Source organism: Heterodontus francisci, chromosome 9, assembly GCF_036365525.1.
Source record: "Heterodontus francisci isolate sHetFra1 chromosome 9, sHetFra1.hap1, whole genome shotgun sequence".
Lineage (NCBI taxonomy): Eukaryota > Metazoa > Chordata > Chondrichthyes > Heterodontiformes > Heterodontidae > Heterodontus > Heterodontus francisci.
Genome location: NC_090379.1, coordinates 101,530,540 through 101,550,484, shown reverse-complemented (window position 1 = coordinate 101,550,484; position 19,945 = coordinate 101,530,540). Strand labels below are relative to the sequence as shown.

The following is a 19,945-nucleotide window of genomic DNA, read 5'->3' as shown; positions in this document are numbered from 1 at the left end:
CAGTGGAAAAGCCCCTGGGAAGGACAGCATTACCCCTGAAATAATCAAGAGTGCCAAGCCAGCTATACTCTCAGCACTCCAAGAACTGCTTTGCCTGTGCTGGGATGAGGGAGCAGTACCACAGGACATGTGCAATGCCAATATCATCACCCTCTATAAGAACAAAGGTGACTGCGGTGACTGCAACAACTACCGTGGAATCTCCCTGCTCAGCATAGTGGAGAAAATCTTCGCTCGAGTTGTTTTAAACAGACTCCAGAAGCTGGCTGAGCGTTTCTACCCTGAGGCACAGTGTGGCTTTTGAGCAGAGAGATCCACCGTTGACATTTTCCTCCCTTCACCAGCTACAGGAGAAATGCCGCATACAACAGATGCCCCTCTACGTTACTTTCACAGATCTCACCAAAGCCTTTGACCTCGTCAGCAGTACGTGGTCTCTTCAGACTACTAGCAAAGATCGGATGTCCATCAAAGCTACTAAGTATCATCACCTCAGTCCATGACAATATGAAAGGCACAATTCAGCGTAGTGGTGCCTCATCAGACCCCTTTCCTATCCTGAGTGGTGTGAAACAGGGCTGTGTTCTCGCACCCACACTGTTTGGGATCTTCTTCTCACTGCTGCTCTCACATGTGTTCAAGTCTTCAGAAGAAGGAATTTTCCTCCACGCAAGATCAGATGGCAGGTTGTTCAACCTTGCCCGTCTAAGAGCGAAGTCCAAAGTACGGAAAGTCCTCATCAGGGAACTCCTCTTTGCTGACGATGCTGCATTAACATCTCACACAGAAGAGTGTCTGCAGAGACTCATCGACAGGGTTGCGGCTGCCTGCAACGAATTTGGCCGAACCATCAGCCTCAAGAAAATGAACATCATGGGACAGGATGTCAGAAATGCTAAATCCATCAATAACGGCAACCACGCTCTGGAAGTGGTTCAAGAGTTCACCTACCTAGGCTCAACTGTCACCTGTCTCTAGGTGCAGAAATCAGCAAGCTCATGGGAAAGACGTCCGCTGCTCTGTCCAGACTGGCCAAGAGAGTGTGGGAAAATGGTGCACTGACACGGAACACAAAAGTCCGAGTGTATCAAGCTTGTGTCCTCAGTACCTTGCTCTACGGCAGCGAGGCCTGGACAGCGAATGTCAGCCAAGAGCTACGTCTCAACTCATTCCATTTTCGCTGCCTCTGGAGAATCCTTGGCATCAGGTGGCAGGATCGTATCTCCAACGCAGAAGTCCTCGAGGCGGCCAACATCCCCAGCATATACACCCTACTGAGCCAGTGGCGCTTGAGATGGCTTGACCATGTGAGCCGCATGGAAGATGGCAGGATCCCCAAGGACGCATTGTACAGCGAGCTCGTCACTGGTATCAGACCCACTGGCCGTCCGTGTCTCCGCTTTAAAGACGTCTGCAAAGACCACATGAAGTCCTGTGACATTGACCACAAGTCGTGGGAGTCAGTTGCCAGTGATCGCCAGAGCTGGCGGGCAGCCATAAAGGCGAGGCTAAAGAGTGGCGAGTCAAAGCGACTTCGCAGTAGGCAGGAAAAAGGACAGAAGCACAAGGAGAGAGCCAACTGTGTAACAGCCCCGACAACCAATTTTATCTACAACGCCTGTGGAAGAGTCTGTCACTCTAGAATTGGCCTTTATAGCCACTCCAGGCGCTGCTTCAGAAACCACTGACAACCTCTAGGTGCTTACCCATTGTCTCTCGAGACAGGGAGGCCAAAGAAAAGAATCAATACAGAGCCAGGTTGAACCATCAGGTTTGGGAACTAATATTATAGGAGAGCTCCAGCTACTCTGACTGGGTTCGATTAAATTATTTTCCAGCATGTACTGGATTTCCTAGCAGACCTGAGCTAGCTTATTTGGGTTCAATCTATAGGGGGGTCTCTTTTATTGGTGGGGTGCTTCTCCCTCCACATAGTGTACTGTTAAAGGTGTGCAACTGGTTTGTCCCTGTAGACTTCCTTGAACTCTTTTAATAATGTGATTAGGTCCTGTCTCTGTTCAGAGAGATATTCTAGCATTGTGTCTAATCCCTTTAAAATTTTGGTGTTTTCCAATTTGGCGGTAGGGTGTTCAATTTTAGAGTTTTCAGGGTTCTTGTCCTTCTCCAGTTTGTCCTCACTGCTGCTTTCTTCCTCTATCACTTTTACTGTCTGGCACGCACTTACTGATCTGTCTAGTTCCCGACTGTAGTATCTATTCAGCCTGTTGACATGACACAGTCTTTGTTTTTCCCTTCTGTCGGGCAGTATTTGGGTAGTTTACCTCATTCACCTTTTCCCCTACACAATATGGGCCACTAAATCTGGCCTTTACAGGTTCGCCCTGCAGGGGTAACAGCACCAGAACCTGGTACCCTGGTTTAAACTCTCAGACTCCAGCTTTCTTATCTGTCTGCCATTTCATTTTTTTGCTGAGGGGTTTTGAGGTGTTCCTTTGCTACTGCACAGACCTGGGAAAGTCTCTCCTGGAAGGTGGTTGCACAATTTAGTATTGAGATTTCTTCCTTTGATCTAGGAACTTTTCCTTGATCAATTTTAGGGGGTCTCTCACCTCTCAACAATTCGAAGGGATTCATTGGGGGAATCCCTGGTAGAAAAGAGCAGGAAATTCTCCTTTGTTCCAGTCGTAGGGGTATTCACTGAAATACATTCAGAGCATAGTTTTTCGGGTCTGATGGTACTGTTCCAGAGCTCCTTGTGATGGGGGTTATATGCTGAAGATTTCCGCTGGTCAATACCGAGGCTTTGTATGATCTCCTTGAACATTCGGCACATGAAATTGTTTCCCTGATTGGATTGTATTTCTCTGGGGAGTTCATATCTGGTGAAGAACTGGATTAACCCCTTGACTAGTCTTTGGTAGTAATTTTCCTCAAGGGTATAGTTTCTGGGAATCTGGTGGCCATATCCATGATAGTTAACAGCTACCGATGACCTGTCTTGGTTTTGGGAGAGGTCCCATGCTATCGATTGAACTCTACTGAAAGGTTCTTTGAAAGCAGGAATGGGGATCAGTGGCACAGGTTTACCGATAGGTTGCGGTTTCCCAATAATCTGGCAGAATTTAACCACATCCTTGTGGAGTTGTGGCCAGTAAAAGTGTTGGCTAATTCAGGCTTGGGTCTTTCGGATACCCATATGCCCAGCCATAGGGATTTCAGGGGCAATTCGCAGAATCTCCCTCCGATATTTAGGGGGGGCCACAATTTGGTGAACGACTGTCCACTCCCCCTCTGCAGGTCACTTTGGGAGTCTCTATTTGCTCATTAAAATTTCATTTTTAAAATAGTAACACTCAGGCATCTTCTCTGCGTCTGCCTCGGAATAAGCTGTCTGTACTATCTATTTTAAACCAGGGTCTGGTTTTTGGGATTCAGTTATGGAGGATCTGTCATATACTTCCACTAAGTCACCGACAAAAAGTTTCAGCCAGCCAGACCTCTGAGTCATCAGGCTGATTTTCTGGTTCAGCTGTCTCTGTGGGAGCTTGCCTGGTCATGGTCCTTGTTACTGCACAAGCAGGAAAGATTCCAGAGACTTCCTCCTGTATCTGCTTTGTCTCTTTGTCCTCATTTGGCTGGTCTAATATCAATGGGGCTGCGAGCACCTTACCTCCAGCCAAATCATTGCTGAGTAGCAAGTCTATGCTGGCCACGGGTAGACGAGGGACAATTCCTACAGTAACTGGCCCAAAAGCCCAGTCGCACTACTTGTGGCCCCGATACAGACGTACAGACCTGTATCCTCCTTCAATTACTTTTACTAGAACCTTTGTTTTTAGCGAGCGGTCTGGTGGGAAGGTCATTCGTTTACCCAGCATAAGGGATTGAATGGCCCTGGTATTTCAAAACAGGACAATGGAGTTACTCCCCTCACCAGAGGGGTATGGAGAAACCATTCCTTTTAAAACAAAATCCTGATAGCCCCAAATCTCTCGTTTGGCAGTGCAGACCCTGGCTTCGAGCCCCCAATTTGTTACGACCATGTGGTGTGATGTGGGTGGTTCCCACTATTCTACCTCCCACCTGACGACAGCAAAGTGCATTTGTATTCAAGTTTAGCCCATTGGTGTTTTATTTGTCAAATAAACAGACAACGACAGGTTTTCTTGTAGGTTTTATAAAACAGAAAGCCAATTGTTTATTGATCAATATGCCTTATCCTGAAATTGTTGCAATTGCATCCACTCACACGTTCACTCGCACACACAAAGAAGAGACAGATAGGGAAGGGAAAAAGGAAGGTGACCTTTAGAGGCGGGGGGGTAGGGGGTGGGTGGGGAGGTTACGATCAGCCTGTTCAATTCTCTTGGAAATCAAGTTCTCGATGGATGCAGGCCTGAGATGATTGTAGATTTCTCTCTTGATTGAAGGTTCCATTGAAGACGGTGGATTACGTCTAGCTGTCGCTGCAGTGTAATATAGATGTAGGATTCTGCGGCAGGGCATGTGCTTTCTGGCATGGCTAGAACACAAGCTGTTAGGATGTTGCTTTGTTTCCTCTCTCCCTCTAGCTGTCTTTTTTTAAGGTAAAGCTGTTATCTTTCACCTCCTGTTAGGAGACGCTGTGGTCTCTTCCCCATGGTGATCGCACAATAGCCCAGGATGTGGCTACTTCACAGCTTTGTTTCAGAAGAAGACACTCAGTTCTGGAATTTTTTAGGATAGGTGTAGGATGGGTTCAGTTGACATCTCTTAGCTTTGAAGATTTGTCCTTTGTCAGACAGTTATGAATACACAAAAGGCCAATCCCTTTTTCTTTGGTCATTTTGGACCATTGCTCACTTTTTAAAATAAAGGTTCATTTGTAAAAACAAAGCCATTTTTTCATAATTCTTCAGAGTTAGTCCATGATTGTTGTATCATCAGACTTCCAGTGTGCATGACATCTGTCTGAACTTTCTAATACATCTACACATGGGGCTTTCCCTGCCTGATTTAAAATGACCAGGCCTCGTTAGTGCTGTAGTGCGATAGCTAACTGCAATGGAGTGGTAAGGTCCCTGTTCCCTGCTTGTTCCTGTGATTCTATATGTGCCTGTGCTTTGTGAGGGGGACTAAGGTAGGTGGCAGTTGCATTCCGACAGGGAAAGGAGCTGGAAAATTGATGTTTGTCCTTTTTTCTGCTCCCTCCATACAAAATTTTGACTCTTTTTTTCCCCCCCCACCCCACCCCCCCATTTCATAGATTCTCACTCTTGCTGCAGTATGTTGTCCTGGCTGCTCTGTTAACTCATTCAAGTTATCGTACTTTGCGTGTGAGCCTTGTGAACGCCGGTAACCTTAGGTTGCTCTAGGACTTGGCTGACTGAATGTTGTGCGCACCTGGCCCCCCCTAGTCTTGCCCTACTGCTCCATTATTTGCCACAGATGCACTCTGAGATGATCTGGAAGCCCAACATGGATATCTTCAAGGTTGCCTAGCAGGGAAGGCGATCCTGTGTGTGGATCTCCAGGACGGCAACAAACGCATTCTTCAACAAAATAAATGAAAGAAGTTTCAGACTGGGTATGATTTTATCAATTAGAAATGAGGAGTGCTTTCCACAGAAAATATTGGATTTTCCTTTCTCCCTCCCAGATTAAGTGAAGGAACCATCTTTGCACACTTGTCCTTCACCTCCTGTCCCTTATCCTCGATTAGTCTGTACATTATACAGCAGAGACGTGTGGTACTGCTGACCTGTGATGTGTAATGGTGGCAGGTATGACGAACAGTGGGTGGCACAGTGGCGCAGTGGTTAGCACCGCAGCCTCACAGCTCCAGGGACCCGGGTTCGATTCTGGGTACTGCCTGTGCGGAGCTTGCAAGTTCTCCCTGTGTCTGCATGGGTTTTCGCCGGGTGCTCCGGTTTCCTCCCACATCCAAAAGATTTGCAGGTGATAGGTAAATTGGCTGTTGTAAATTGCCCCTAGTGTTGGGAGGTGATAGGGAATATAGGATTACTGTAGGGTTAGTATAAATGGGTGGTTGTTGGTCGGCACAGACTCGGTGGGCCGAAGGGCCTGTTTCAGTGCTGTATCTCTAAATAAAAAACTAAATAAGTAAACTCGTCCTGCTCCCACTCTCGAACAGTGAGCGCGTTCCATGAAATCATTGAAGCCAAGTGATTCTTTCTGCTGAGTAAGAGTTTACTGTGATATTGAAATTTATAGTATTAAATTGCGTTGCCACAGTTTGAGCATAGAATAGTCAGAGAATTTAGCCTGCTGCCACAACACCAATATAAAGAAGCTCCAGACTTCTTGTGTGTATTTAATTAACATTTTGAAAAATGTAGCCAGAGCTACAACTTGAAAAGTGCGACAAGTTAATCTTACTATATTGTCCGAAAGACTTATGGCGGCTGGTTCCACTGCAAGTTGGCTTAAACTCCAAACAGTACTCAAGATGCATTCAATTGATTTTTTTTCCGAGAAAGAAAAATTGTTTTTTATCGTACTCTTTCTCCCAACCCTCCAACACTATCAGCCCCAATATCCCCCCATATCATCTAATTCCGTAGGCACAGGGCACCTTCTGATATCTGCTGCGAAGTAGCCAATCTCTATTTGCGAGCCTCAGCAATGAGTGGGCTTTTGCAGCTACTCCCAATACTGTCCTCTCATACACTTTGAACAGGGTTCTTGAATGAAAAGAAAGAACCAGCATTTATGTAGCCCCTTTCACAACCTCAGGACGTCTCAAAACACTTCACCACAACCAGTAAATACTTTTGACAGTTATAATGTCGAAAATGTGCACAATAGATGCCACAGCAAGATCCCACAAATAATGACAACAACTATATTTGTATAGTGCCTTTAGCATAATAAAACGTCCCAAGGCGCTTCACAGGAGCATTATAAAATAAAATATGATTCTGAGCCACAAAAGGAGATATTAGGTCAGATGGCCAAAAAAGGTAGGTTTTAGGGAGTGTCTTAAAGGAAGAAAGCGCGATGGAGAGGTGTACAGAGGGAACTCCAGAGCTTCGGGCCAAGGCAACTAAAGGTGTGGCCTAAAGGCCTGCTCGGTTCTGCAAAAAAAATCCGACCCGAGCCCGACAACCACATCCGACCTGAGCCCGAGCCGGCCCGAGTCCTTCCATTTTTTCGCATGCCCGACCCAACCATCAGTTAACTTATCTTCTGTTTTTCACTTTGTTGCTTATCTGCACAAGCTTAAAATAAATAATAAAAGCATCTTTCTAGTCCAAAAATTAAATTAACATTGGAGCCACTTACCTGTGATAGAGCATGTCCGACCGGGCCCAACCCCGAATGTCGGACCCGGAAGAGCAACCCGACCCAACCTGAACCTGAGACACATCATCGGGTCCTGTCGGGTAGCCGGCCTTTAGTGTGGCCATCAGTGGAGTGGTTAAAATAGGGGATGTACAAGAGGTCAGAATTAGAGGAGCGCAGATATCTCAGAGGGTTGTGGTGCTGGAGGAGATTAGAGATAGGGAGGGGTGAGGCCATGGAGGGATTTGTAAACAAGGATGAGGATTTTAAAATCAAGATCTTGCTTGACCAGGAGCCAATGTAGGTCAGCGAGCACAAGGGTGTTATGGGAATGGGTTATTAGAATAGTCAGGTCTAGAGATAACAAAGGCTTGAATGAAGGTTTCAGCAGTAGTTGAGCTGAGACAAGCAAAGTTGGGCGACCTTACAGAGGTGGAAATAGGCTGTTTTAGTGATGGCTGAAATATGAGGTTGGAAGCTCATCTTGGGGTCAAATGTGACACCAAGGTTGTGAACAGACTGGCTTAATCTCAGATTGTTGCCAGGGAGAGGAGTGGAATTGGTAGCTAGGGAATGGAGTTTGGAGTGGGGACTGAAAACAATGGCTTCAGTCTTCCCAATATTTAATTGGAGGAAATGTTTGCTCATCCAGTACTGGATAACGGATAAGCAGTCTGATAATTTCCCAATAATAGCGATGAGGTAATGAACCAGATAATTATTTTCTTTCCATTAAAAACTACCTCTTGATGCATGGTAATACGGGGAGACGGTGGCACAGTGGTGATGTCACTGGACTAGCAATCCTGAGGGCCAGGCTAATGCTCTGGGGACACGGGTTCAAATTCCACCATGGCAGCTGGTGGAATTTAAATTTAATAAATCTGGAATTTAAAAAAAAAGCTAGACTCAGTAATGGTGACCATGAAACCGTTGTCGGTTGTCATAAAAATCCATCTCGTTCACTAGTGTCCTTCAGGGAAGAAAATATGCTGTCCTTACCTGGTCCGGCCTACATGTGACTCCAGACCCACAGCAATGTGGTTGACTCTTAAATGCCCTCTGAAATGGCCTAGCAAGCCACTCAGTTGTATCAAACCACTACAGAAAAGTCTAAAAGGAATGAAACCAGACGACCACCCGGCATCGACCTAGGCAGTGGCAACGACAACGGCAAGTTCAGCCCTGTCGACCCTGCAAAGTCCTTTGTACTGACAGCTGGAGGCTTGTGCCCAAATAGGGAGAGCTGTCTCACAGACTAGTCAAGCAACAGCCTGACATAGTCATACTCTCAGAATCGTACCTCACAGATAATGTTCCACCAACAGGACAGACTCACTGGAGGTGGCGGCACAGTGGTATACAGTCAGGAGGGAGTAGCCCTGGAAGTCCTCAACATTGACTCTGGATCCCATGAAGTTTCATGGTATCAGGTCATGTACACTGCTGATTACCATCTACACCCCCCTCCCTCGGCTGATGAATCAGTGCTCCTCCATGTTGAACACCACTTGGAAGAAGCACTGAGGGTGGCAAGGGCACAGAATGTCCATCACCAAGAGTGGCTCACTGACTGAGCTGGCCATGTCCTAAAGGACATAGCTGCTAGACTGGGTCTGTGGCAGGTGGTGAGGGAGCCAACAAGAGGAAAAAACCTACTTGACCTCATCTTCACCAATCTGTCTGTTGCAGATGCATCTGTCCATGACAGTATTGGTAGGAGTGACCACCACACAGTCCTTGTGAAGACAAAGTCCCATATTCACATTGAGGATCCCCTCCATCATGTTGTGCGGCACTACCACCATGCCAAATGGGCTAGTTTTCAAATAGATCTAGCAAATCAAAACTGGAGATCCATGAGGTGCTGTGGGCCATCAGCAGCAGCAGAGTTGTATTCAACCCCAGTCTGTAACCTGATGGCTCGCATATCCCTCTCTCTCCCATTACCATGAAGCTGGGGGACCATCCGTGGTTCAGATCTAAACTCTACAGTCCTGCCACATTCAGTCATGAATGGTGGTGGACAATTAAAAGATTAGCAGGAGAAGGAAGCCCCAAAAATATCCCCAACCTCAACGATGGGGGAGACCAGCACATCAGTGCAAAAGAAAAGGCTGAAGCATTTGCAACTATCTTCAGCCAGAAGTGCCGAGTGGATGATCCATCTCAGCCTCCTCCTGAGGTCCTCAGCGTCTCAGATGCCAGTCTTCAGCCAATTCATTCACTCCCTGTGATATCAAGAAACAGCTGATGGCACCGGATACTGCAAAGGCTATGGGCCCTGATAACATTCTGGCAATAGTAACAAAGAACAAAGAAAATCACAGCACAGGAACAGGCCCTTCGGCCCGCCAAGCCTACGCCGATCCAAATCCTCTATCTAAACCTGTCGCCTATTTTCTAAGGGTCTGTATCTCTTTACTTCCTGCCCATTCATGTATCTGTCTAGATACATCTTAAAAGACGCTATCGTGCCCGCGTCTACCACCTCCGCTGGAAACGCGTTCCAGGCACCCACCACCCTCTGCGTAAAGAACTTTCCATGCATATCCCCCCTAAACTTTTCCCCTTTCACTTTGAACTCGTGTCCCCTAGTAATTGAATCCCCCACTGGGAAAAAGCTTCTTGCTATCCACCCTGTCTATACCTCTCATGATTTCAATCAGGTCCCCCCTCAACCTCCGTCTTTCTAATGAAAATAATCCTAATCTACTCAACCTCTCTTCATAGCTAGCGCCCTCCATACCAGGCAACATCCTGGTGAACCTCCTCTGCACCCTCTCCAAAGCATCCACATCCTTTTGGTAATGTGGCGACCAGAACTGCACGCAGTATTCCAAATGTGGCTGAACCAAAATCCTATACAACTGTAACATGACCTGCCAATTCTTGTACTCAATACCCCGTCCGATGAAGGAAAGCATGCCGTATGCCTTCTTGACCACTCTATTGACCTGCGTTGCCACCTTCAGGGAACAATGGACCTGAACACCCAAATCTCTCTGTACATCAATTTTCCCCAGGACTTTTCCATTTACTGTATAGTTCACTCTTGAATTAGATCTTCCAAAATGCATCACCTCGCATTTGCCCTGATTGAACTCCATCTGCCATTTCTCTGCCCAACTCTCCAGTCTATCTATATTCTGCTGTATTCTCTGACAGTCCCCTTCGCTATCTGCTACTCCACCAATCCACCAGTGTCGTCTGCAAACTTGCTAATCAGACCACCTATACTTTCCTCCAAATCATTTATGTATATCACAAACAACAGTGGTCCCTGCACGGATCCCTGTGGAACTGGTCACACGTCTCCATTTTGAGAAACTCCCTTCCACTGCTACTCTCTGTCTCCTGTTGCCCAGCCAGTTCTTTATCCATCTAGCTAGTACACCTTGGACCCCATGCGCCTTCACTTTCTCCATCAGCCTACCATGGGGAACCTTATCAAACGCCTTACTGAAGTCCATGTATACGACATCTACAGCCCTTCCCTCATCAACCAACTTTGTCACTTCCTCAAAGAATTCTATTAAGTTGGTAAGACATGACCTTCCCTGCACAAAACCATGTTGCCTATCACTGATGAGCCCATTTTCTTCCAGATGGGAATAGATCCTATCCCTCAGTATCTTCTCCAGAAGCTTCCCTACCACTGACGTCAGGCTCACCGGTCTATAATTACCTGGATTATCCCTGCTACCCTTCTTAAACAAGGGGACAACATTAGCAATTCTCCAGTCCTCCGGGACCTCACCCGTGTTTAAGGAAGTTGCAAAGATATCTGTTAAGGACCCAACTATTTCCTCTCTCGCTTCCCACAGTAACCTGGGATAGATCCCATCCGGACCTGGGGACTTGTCCACCTTAATGCCTTTTAGAATACCCAACACTTCCTCCCTCCTTATGCCGACTTGACCTAGAGTAATCAAGCATCTGTCCCTAACCTCAACATCCGTCATGTCCCTCTCCTCAGTGAATACCGATGCAAAGTACTCATTTAGAATCTCACCCATTTTCTCTGACTCCACGCATAACTTTCCTCCTTTGTCCTTGAGTGGGCCAAACCTTTCTCTAGTTACCCTCTTGCTCCTTATATATGAATAAAAGGCTTTGGGATTTTCCTTAACCCTGTTTGCTAAGGATATTTCATGACCCCTTTTAGCCCTCTTAATTCCTCGTTTCGGATTGCGCCTACAATCCCGGTATTCTTTCAAAGCTTCGTCTTTCTTCAGCCGCCTAGACCTTATGTATGCTTCCTTTTTCCTCTTAGCTAGTCTCCAGAACTGGCTGCGCCCCTAGCCAAGGTGTTCCACTACAGCTACAACAGTGGCATCTACCTGACAATGTGAAAAAATTGGCCAGGTATGTCCTGTACACAAAAAGCAGGACAAGTCCAACCCGGCCAATTACCGCCCCATCAGTCTACTCTTAATCATCAGCCAAGTGATGGAAGGTGTCATCGGCAGTGCTATCAGTGACAAGTGCCACTTACTCAGCAATCGCCTGCTCACTGATTCTCAGTTTGGATTCTGCCAGGGCCTCTCAGCTCCTGACTTCATTACAGCCTTGGTCCAAACATGGACAAAAGAGCTGAACTCCAGAGATGTGGTGAGAGTGACTGCCCTTGACGTGAAGGCAGCATTTGACTGAGTATGGCATCAAGGAGCCCAAGAAACACTTGAGTCTGGGAGGCGGGGAAACTCTGCCCCGTTTGGAGTTATACCTAGCACAAAGGAAAGTGGTTGTGGTTTAGTTTTAGTTTTTAGTTTTAGAGATAAAGCACTGAAACAGTCACTTCGGCCCACCGAGTCTGTGCCGACCATCAACCACCCATTTTCCTAATCCTACATTAATTCCATATTCCTACCACATCCCCACCTGTCCCTATATTTCCCTACCACCTACCTATACTAGGGGCAATTGCCAATGGCCAATTTGCCTATCAACCTGCAAGTCTTGGCATGTGGGAGGAAACCGGAGCACCCGGAGGAAACCCACGCAGACACAGGGAGAACTTGCAAACTCCACACAGGCAGTACCCAGAATTGAATTCCGGTCACTGGAGCTGTGAGGCTGCGGTGCTAACCACTGCGCCACTGTGCCGCCTGTTGAAGGTCAATCATCTCAGTCCCAGGACCTCACTGCAGGGGTTCATCAGGGTATTGTCCGAGGTCCAACCATCTTCAGCTGCTTGATCGATGACCTTCCATCCATCATAAGGTCAGAAGTGGGGATGTTCGCTGATGATTGCACAATGTTTAGCACCATTCGCGACTCCTCAGATATTGAAGCATTCCGTGTCCATATGCAGCAAGATCTGGACAAAATTCAGGCTTGGGCTGATAAGTGGCAAGTTACATTCATGTCACACGAGTGCTAGACAATGATCATCTGCAACAAGAGAGAACCCAATGTCTCCCCTTTACATTCAATTGCAATGCAATCACTGAATCCCCTGCTATCAAAATCCTGTGGGTTACCATTGCCCAGAAATTGAACTGGACTAGCCATATAAATACTGTGGCTACAAGATCAGGTCAGAGGCTTGGAAATTCTGCAATGTTTAATTCCTCTCTTGACTCCCCAATGCCTGTCCACCATCTATAAGGCACAAGTCAGGTGTAATGGAATACTGTCCACTTGCCTGGATGAGTGCAGCTACAACAACACTCAAGAAGCTCAACACCATCCAGGACAAAGCAGCCCACTTGTTTGGCACCCCATTCGCCACCTTCGGCATTCAGTTCCTCTACCACCGATGCACATTGGCAACAGTGTGACTGATCTACAAGATGCACTGCAGCAACGCACCAGGTGCTCATTAACTGTTCCAAAAAAACTACTTTGTTATTCTTCCTTCATGTGTTGTAATTTTTTTGGAATTCTCAGTATCATCTTAATGGCAGGCAATAGACTTGGTATTTCTTTAATAGATATTTCAATGACTTGTTTAACTATGGTGGCTATTATAGAGGCTACAGGATGGGAGGGTAACTAGTCTGAACTAGAATCTGGGCCCAAACTAGTCAAAATCGTGAGGTGATAGCCAAAGTTCTAATTTTTGGATTCCGTACACCATCAACATTCTATGTTAGCAATCTGTCGAGGTTGTAATTATGCTGAAGTTTTTACTTCAGTACCTTTCAAACCCACGACCTCTGCCACCTAGAAGGACAAGGGCAGCAGATGCATGGGAACACAACCACCTGTAAGTTCCCCTCCAAGTCACACACCATTCTGACTTGGAACTATATTGCTGTTCCTTCACTGTCGCTGGGTGAAAATCCTGGCACTCCCTTTGTAACAGCACTGTGGGTGTACCTACACCACATAGATTGCAGTGGTTCAAGAAGGTGGCTCACCAACACTTTTTCTAGGGCAGTTAGGGATGGGCAATAAATGCTGGCATAGCCAACGGCACCCACTTCCTATGAATGAATTTTTAAGAAGAATTGGCTCAGTTTTATACAGGTCAAAGTGTGTTTATCACCAAAAATAGCCCTTTTTAATAAGGGTGTTCAGTTCTCCACCTCTGTGTAACCTTAAAAAGAACATAGAAACATAGAAAATAGGAGCAGGAGTAGGCCATTTGGCTAAAAGAAAACCTGATTTAAAATCACTGAAACTGACTTGAAAAGGCTGTACTGAACCAGTTAATATTTTCTTTGGTGTGCACCAGACAATTTCTTAGTAAATTTAATATCTTTTAATATGAAAATTTTTTGCTTGTGGACCTACAAAAATGAGGATAATTTCAAGAGCCTTCTCTAACCAGCACAATCAGTTGAATCTCGCAATTTTGACTTGGGGACATGATCAGTTTTGTTGGCGGGGCCTGATAGAGATGAATTGAATCTTAAACCCTTGTAAAACAAGAACATAACGATTTTTGGTGTAACTCACATAAGGTTTTAATTCCTTGACGTTTTGCGCTGGTTTGGTAGATTCCAGCCAGATTGCTTTGGAATCTGGGCACAAAACTAGTGGAAATAAGCAGAAGCTACCCCCTCAACAGATCTTTAGCAGTACTGGGGAGGGTAAATGGTGTTGTTACACTCACATAAAGTACAACGATTGAAAATACAAGAACTCAACCTGAAGAGTTATAAAGATGGACTTTTCTTTCAAAGAAAAGTGGACAGTGTGCTTCAAAATGGCCACCGAAGGTCAAAAGACCTGGCCTTGTATATTCAAACTATCTGGCAAGGACAGAAGGATACATTCCAAGCTAAGAGGTGTCAGTTACACCCATCCTGAACCCATAAGAGACATTTTTGAATTGAATGTGTTCTTCTGAAACAAAGAAGGTGCGAAGTAGCTACTTTCTGGGCCATTGTCGGTCACCACAGGGTGGAAGATGTAAAAGACTTTTTAAGCTCAAGAGGTAGCTCTCTGGAGAGAGAGACAGACCCAGGAAAAAGCATCTCCAAAGCCTGTCCAGCTGAGAGTTGGGAGAAAATCCATCAAAGCTGCAAGGAAAGTGCCCTGCTGTGAATTCTACATTTTACCTTGTGCAACAGAGAACTGGAAGTGATCTCCTGTCTTCAAACTGATCTTTCAACCAACAGAGAAATTTACAAATGCCCCAGGCCTGCAACTTAAGAGAAATCCACCACTGAGAAAATTCAACACATTTACCGTGAACCCTGAAAGCCCACCTCACTTCAAACCACTTACCTCTTTTCCTCTCTATCTGTCGTGTGTGTGTGTGTGTGTGTGTATGCACGCACGCGCGCGCGAGTGAAAGTTTGAGTGGATGAGGTTGCGACAATTTCAGGGTGAGGCATATTGCTCCATAAATAATTAACCTTCTGTTTTCAACCTACAAGAAAACTTGTCACTGTCTTTTTATTTGACAAATAAAATGCAGAGGTGTTAAATCAAAATAACAAACACTTGCTGTGGTCAGGTGGGAGTTGAAAAGTGGGAACCACCCACACCCCTCAACACGTGGCCTTAACAGTGGTTAGCTGCACTTGGGGACATTCCTGGCCTTTCATATCACTGGTGCAATTTTGGGCTATGGCAACATTGGGAAATGGCCTTGGGTGGCAGAACTGCAGTGGCACTAGTGGAATTTGACAGACTGTGTGCATCTGTCTTTCTCTCTCTTTATATCTCTCAACTGTAAGGAAATATATGTTATCAACATATCCCACGTGTTAGAGTCATAGAACTTTAAAAATTCAATTTGCTGTTTTATTTGGTGAATTTCAAAGAGGAAAGACGCTGTATGGCCCCCCTTCTGTCTGCCAGGTATCAAAATGTTTACATTTTCTAACTGTAAATGTAACTCAGTCGATAATCAGGTGGAGAACATTTGAGGCTGTTTGTTTCAAATTCAGCTAATTTTTTTTTAAGTTGATGAGTCAATGGAGAAATAAAGATTGAACTGCAGGAAAAAAAATTTAAATTGATGAGTCACAGAGGAGGAAATTTAAGTTGATGAGGCACAGAAGTTAAAATGGATGAGGCACGAAGGAGAAAATGTAAGTTGATGAGGCACAGAGGGGAAAATTAACTTGATAAGTCACAGGAGAAATTAAAATTGAGGTCTAGAGGAAATTTAAAATTGAGCTAAAGCAAAAATGGGACAGGAGACCAATGTATAATGACTTTATAGCCAATTCTGAATCAATCTTCAACAGAGCTGAGATTCCAGGCATTGATTATTTCCCTAGAATGAAGTATTTCTGGTAACATCTTTCTCTATCTCCCTTCCCCCTTCCCCTCGCCCCAAACCAGCAAAATGGTTTTTCCCCATCGAGAATAAATTGAGCTTCCTTCCTGGGCTTTTCTTCATTTGTCTTTTAGAATTCTCATCTTTGTTCTCAAATCCTTCCATGATTTCACCCCTTTAAAATCTACCTTTTTGACCAAGCTTTTGGGTATCTGCCTTACTAGCTGTGGCTCAGTGTCAAATTTTGTTTGATAATGTTCCTGTGAAGTGCCTTGGGGTGTTTTACTGCGGTAAAAATGCTATATAAATGCAAGTTGTTATTGTTTTTCAGAGGCTTCTTACCCAGAATCTTAATTATTTTCTGTACCTGGATTCCTCTCCAGAATCCCACTTATGCCATTTCTGAAGTGTAGTAGACACAATATTTTGTGTGCTCCCAATACTGCTTCGTGGAATATTGATGCCATTTCACCAACTTGCTTCTGACTATTCATCCCAATATATTTTGCTTTCACAATAACTGTCCTTAAATTACGTTTTTATGACAACTGCAATGGAAAAAATTGTCTGTCTCTTAGCTTAATGCAGTTTCTAAATTGTGCAACCAACAGTTTGTTTGTTTACTCTTGTATTCTCACACAACGTCACTGTTTTAAAAAGAAACACTTGGCTGAATTTTTGCCACAGAGGCGGGAACAGGAGCCATGTTTGGTTTAGGGTCAGAAACCTGCCTGTGGTGGGAAACTGATTAAAGTTAAGATTTTCGCATGGGTAAGCCCTTAATTGGTATGGAGATGGGTTTCCAGTCCACTTAGAGCCAGTGAGGGCAGGAATGGAGCTGGGTCAGTTGAAGTCATTTATTGACATCCCAAGGCAGCCGTCACTGAGGCTGCTGGTTGTGCTGAGGGAGAAATCTGCTGATTGTGCCAAAGCCTTCTACAGCATCAGAGGGAAGCGAGATGTCACAGGAGAGCCAGAGGCCTGGCACCTGGGGCAGGGCTACCCTTGCTTTATCGATGCCAACTTGGATCTAATGCTGGAGTTTGTGAGGGAGAGGAAGAGGGTCCTCTTCCTCGAGGGTGGCAAGAGGAGGCCACCTCATCATGCAGAAAGGGCACCTCTCTGTTCAGTATTATCCCCCTCTTCTCACCTCCTGTTCCTCCCCGGATGAACTGTCTCGTTCCAGGGCCTTACCATCTCAAGGTTCACGCCTCTGTGGAGGGCCGTGTTATGGAGGACAGAGCAGATGGCCACAAAATGGCCGAGACCGTTGCAGGAGGGTACCACCCAACTGGACCAGGCACCAGAACTGCATCTTCAGAAGTCTGATGGCCTGCTCAATGGTTGACCCACTGAGCAGGTGGCATTGGTGACATCACCTCCGTGAGTAGCCATGTCTTCAAGGGATATCACTTGTTCCCTAGGATCCATCCATGCATCTTGGGGGTTAGAGTGTAGATCTGAGGCAGCCTGGACTGCCAGAGGTTGAAGGAGTCATGGCAGCTGCCAGGAGAGCGAGCACACACATGGAGGAAGCTCTTGTGGACGCAGACCAGTTGGACGTTGAGGGAAGCCCTTCCCGTTGATGAATCAGGCTGGCCGGTCGCTGGGTGCTTTGATGGCCACATGGGTGCAATTGATGATGCCCTGCACCTGGGGGAATCCAGCGATGGCAGCAAAACCCAATGCCCTCTGTCCCTGCGAGGCCGTGTCTGTCGTTAAATGAATGTACTGTCCAGCCCTATAGCAAAGAGAGCATCAGCATCATCTCCAGGTAGCTCCGTCTTCGGCGGTCAATCCTGTGTTGAGGGTTTGGCCTCCGTTGCCTTCCTGCCCTTCTTTCCTTTCCCATGCCCTCTTGATGCCCAGGATTCCGCCTTTTCTGCAGAGGGTGTTGTCCCTCATTGCCACTGGGCCAAAAATCTGACAGTCATGCCCCCATTGCCATCTGCTGCCATCCTTCTGGACAGGTGACCGCCCAATTGTGATTGGCAGCTTTATCCCCTGCTCTTCTGTCCCTGCAATGCCAGGGGTGTGCTGACCCGGTTCAGTTCCCAAACTCTCAGTGTTCACTCCCCCTGCCACCTGGGCCATCTCAAGGGTTCTTCTTTACCAAATACCGAATCCCCCCTTTGTCCTGCTGACCCTCTTATGGGTGCCAGGGTGATGTCCTGGGGCAGTCTTGACTGGCTGCCCCCTCTGAATCTGCCTCCCCTCAGCTGATCAGAAACTGACAGCTTCTGAAACCCGTTAACCCCTTTAAATATCCCACCTTTCCCCTTCAACCAGCTCTTAATGAGCTTTTTTACTAAAATAATTGGCCTCATTAGGGAGGAGGGTGGGATTCCTGTCCCATCCTCCACCCTGACCTGGTGAACATCACCGGTGTCGGGAATGTCGTCCTGAAACATTTAACGTCCTGACATGATGTCTGTGCCAGCATTTCTGCCCCCCTGACTTTGTGGGGGGGGCCTGAAAATTCAGACCTCAGTATATGTTTTACCCGAATAAAGATTTTTAATTGTGTTCTTTAGCCTCTATTCAAATAATTATTTCTTAAAAAAAAAAATTTGAGCAGAAGTTGCTGGAGTATTTCATCGGTATAGCTGATGGAATAGTACTGATGCATCCTGGGAAATTAGGTGCACCACACATGCTCAGACTGCACAATCCAAATGCAGCTCGCTGAGTCTAGGTCTGGGCAAAATAGTCAAGTCTAAACCCAGGCTATTAGCCAAGGCTGAGGCCTTTGGGTAAACATTTAATGGGGATTAAATACACAAAAGGCAGCTTAATTATTGTGAAATGTGGATTTTATTTAATTTAAACTCTTAAATTTGAACATAAAATTTAGGGAGGGAAAATGGCAGGTGAAAAATGTTTTCAGACAGCAATTTGTAGGAACCCAGTGGCCAGCCTCCATGTTTATTATATTGGCAAAACCCACCATAAATCTGGACAGAGGAGTTCATAAGGGGAAAATATGACACACAAAGTGTGACAAAAATGTGGCATTGAGAAATCAAGTCGTGCACACAGGAAGTGAGTGCAGACGTAACATTTTTACTAACTTACAAATAAACAGATGAACTGGCTGTATGGTATAGACACCTTTGGATTTTTTTGTTCAGGTCACCTGTTAGAACATAAACCTCTGTTGGTGCATGGAGCTGTACCATTGATGGCAGTTGATCTTTCAGGCTCTGTGCAGTGTAAGAAGCGGGTTCTAATTATTACTTCAAGTGAAATGAATGCTGTTTATGTCACTGTTTGCAGGAAATCACCACTCTATGACAACTGCTTCCTCCATGCTCCGGACGGGCAGCCCCTGTGCACCTGCGACAGGAAGAAGGCTCAATGGTACATAGACAAGGGTATTGGGGGTAGGTTTGTCTCCACTTTGGGAGAAAGAGAGACTTGTCTTTTCTGAGAGAGTGAATTATGCTGTCACTGCCCAGAGTAATGAGTCGCAGAAGAAAAATGAAAATGGTCGTGGGGACCAGTGAGAAATGACTTGATGGTCAGTAGTTGCATGGGACATTCTGAATCGAACTTAGACTGATTAACATTGTCCTATCGATTCTTCCCCAACAGTTGTCATACATGAGTTTTTTTGACATCTTTTGTTGTAAGATCTTTCTCAGGTTTCACTTCATTTAATGATTGGCCCTTCCTGTTTTCATGTATGTTCATTTGTAACATTGTGAATTTCTGAGGGAAGCACAGGTCATTGTCATATGTTTAAATATGTACTTCTGTTTCCAATATACTCGTTCTTACTCTTCCTCTCCCTTGGTTCACTTCCCTTTTCTTCCCCTTCCTTTTATCTCATCTTATGCATGTCTCTTTATCCTTCCTTCCTTGCTCCCCCATTACCTTTCTTTATATTTTCTCCTCCTCCCTATCCCTTCTTTTCCTTCTTTCCCCTTCTCTTCTTTTCCACATTTTCTCCATACTTCTTTTTTCCTTACTCATGCCTCCTCTACCCCTCCTCCTCAGTTCGCCCAACCTTCC

The 19,945-nt window shown here is 45.7% G+C and overlaps 1 protein-coding gene across 4 annotated transcripts in view; it reads left to right on the top strand.

Annotated features, from left to right (window-relative positions):
- The window catches only part of exd2 (exonuclease 3'-5' domain containing 2), a 91,799-nt gene that overhangs the window by 48,712 nt on the left and 23,142 nt on the right, over nucleotides 1–19,945 (top strand). For 3 of the 4 annotated variants that reach the window (XM_068039598.1, XM_068039599.1, XM_068039600.1), the window contains exon 6: nucleotides 19,208–19,314. The exons of the other annotated variant lie outside the window; for it this stretch is intronic. In XM_068039598.1, coding sequence (XP_067895699.1) covers nucleotides 19,208–19,314 — 107 coding nt within the window. The remainder of the gene's footprint in view (nucleotides 1–19,207; nucleotides 19,315–19,945) is intronic. 4 annotated transcript variants of the gene reach the window in all.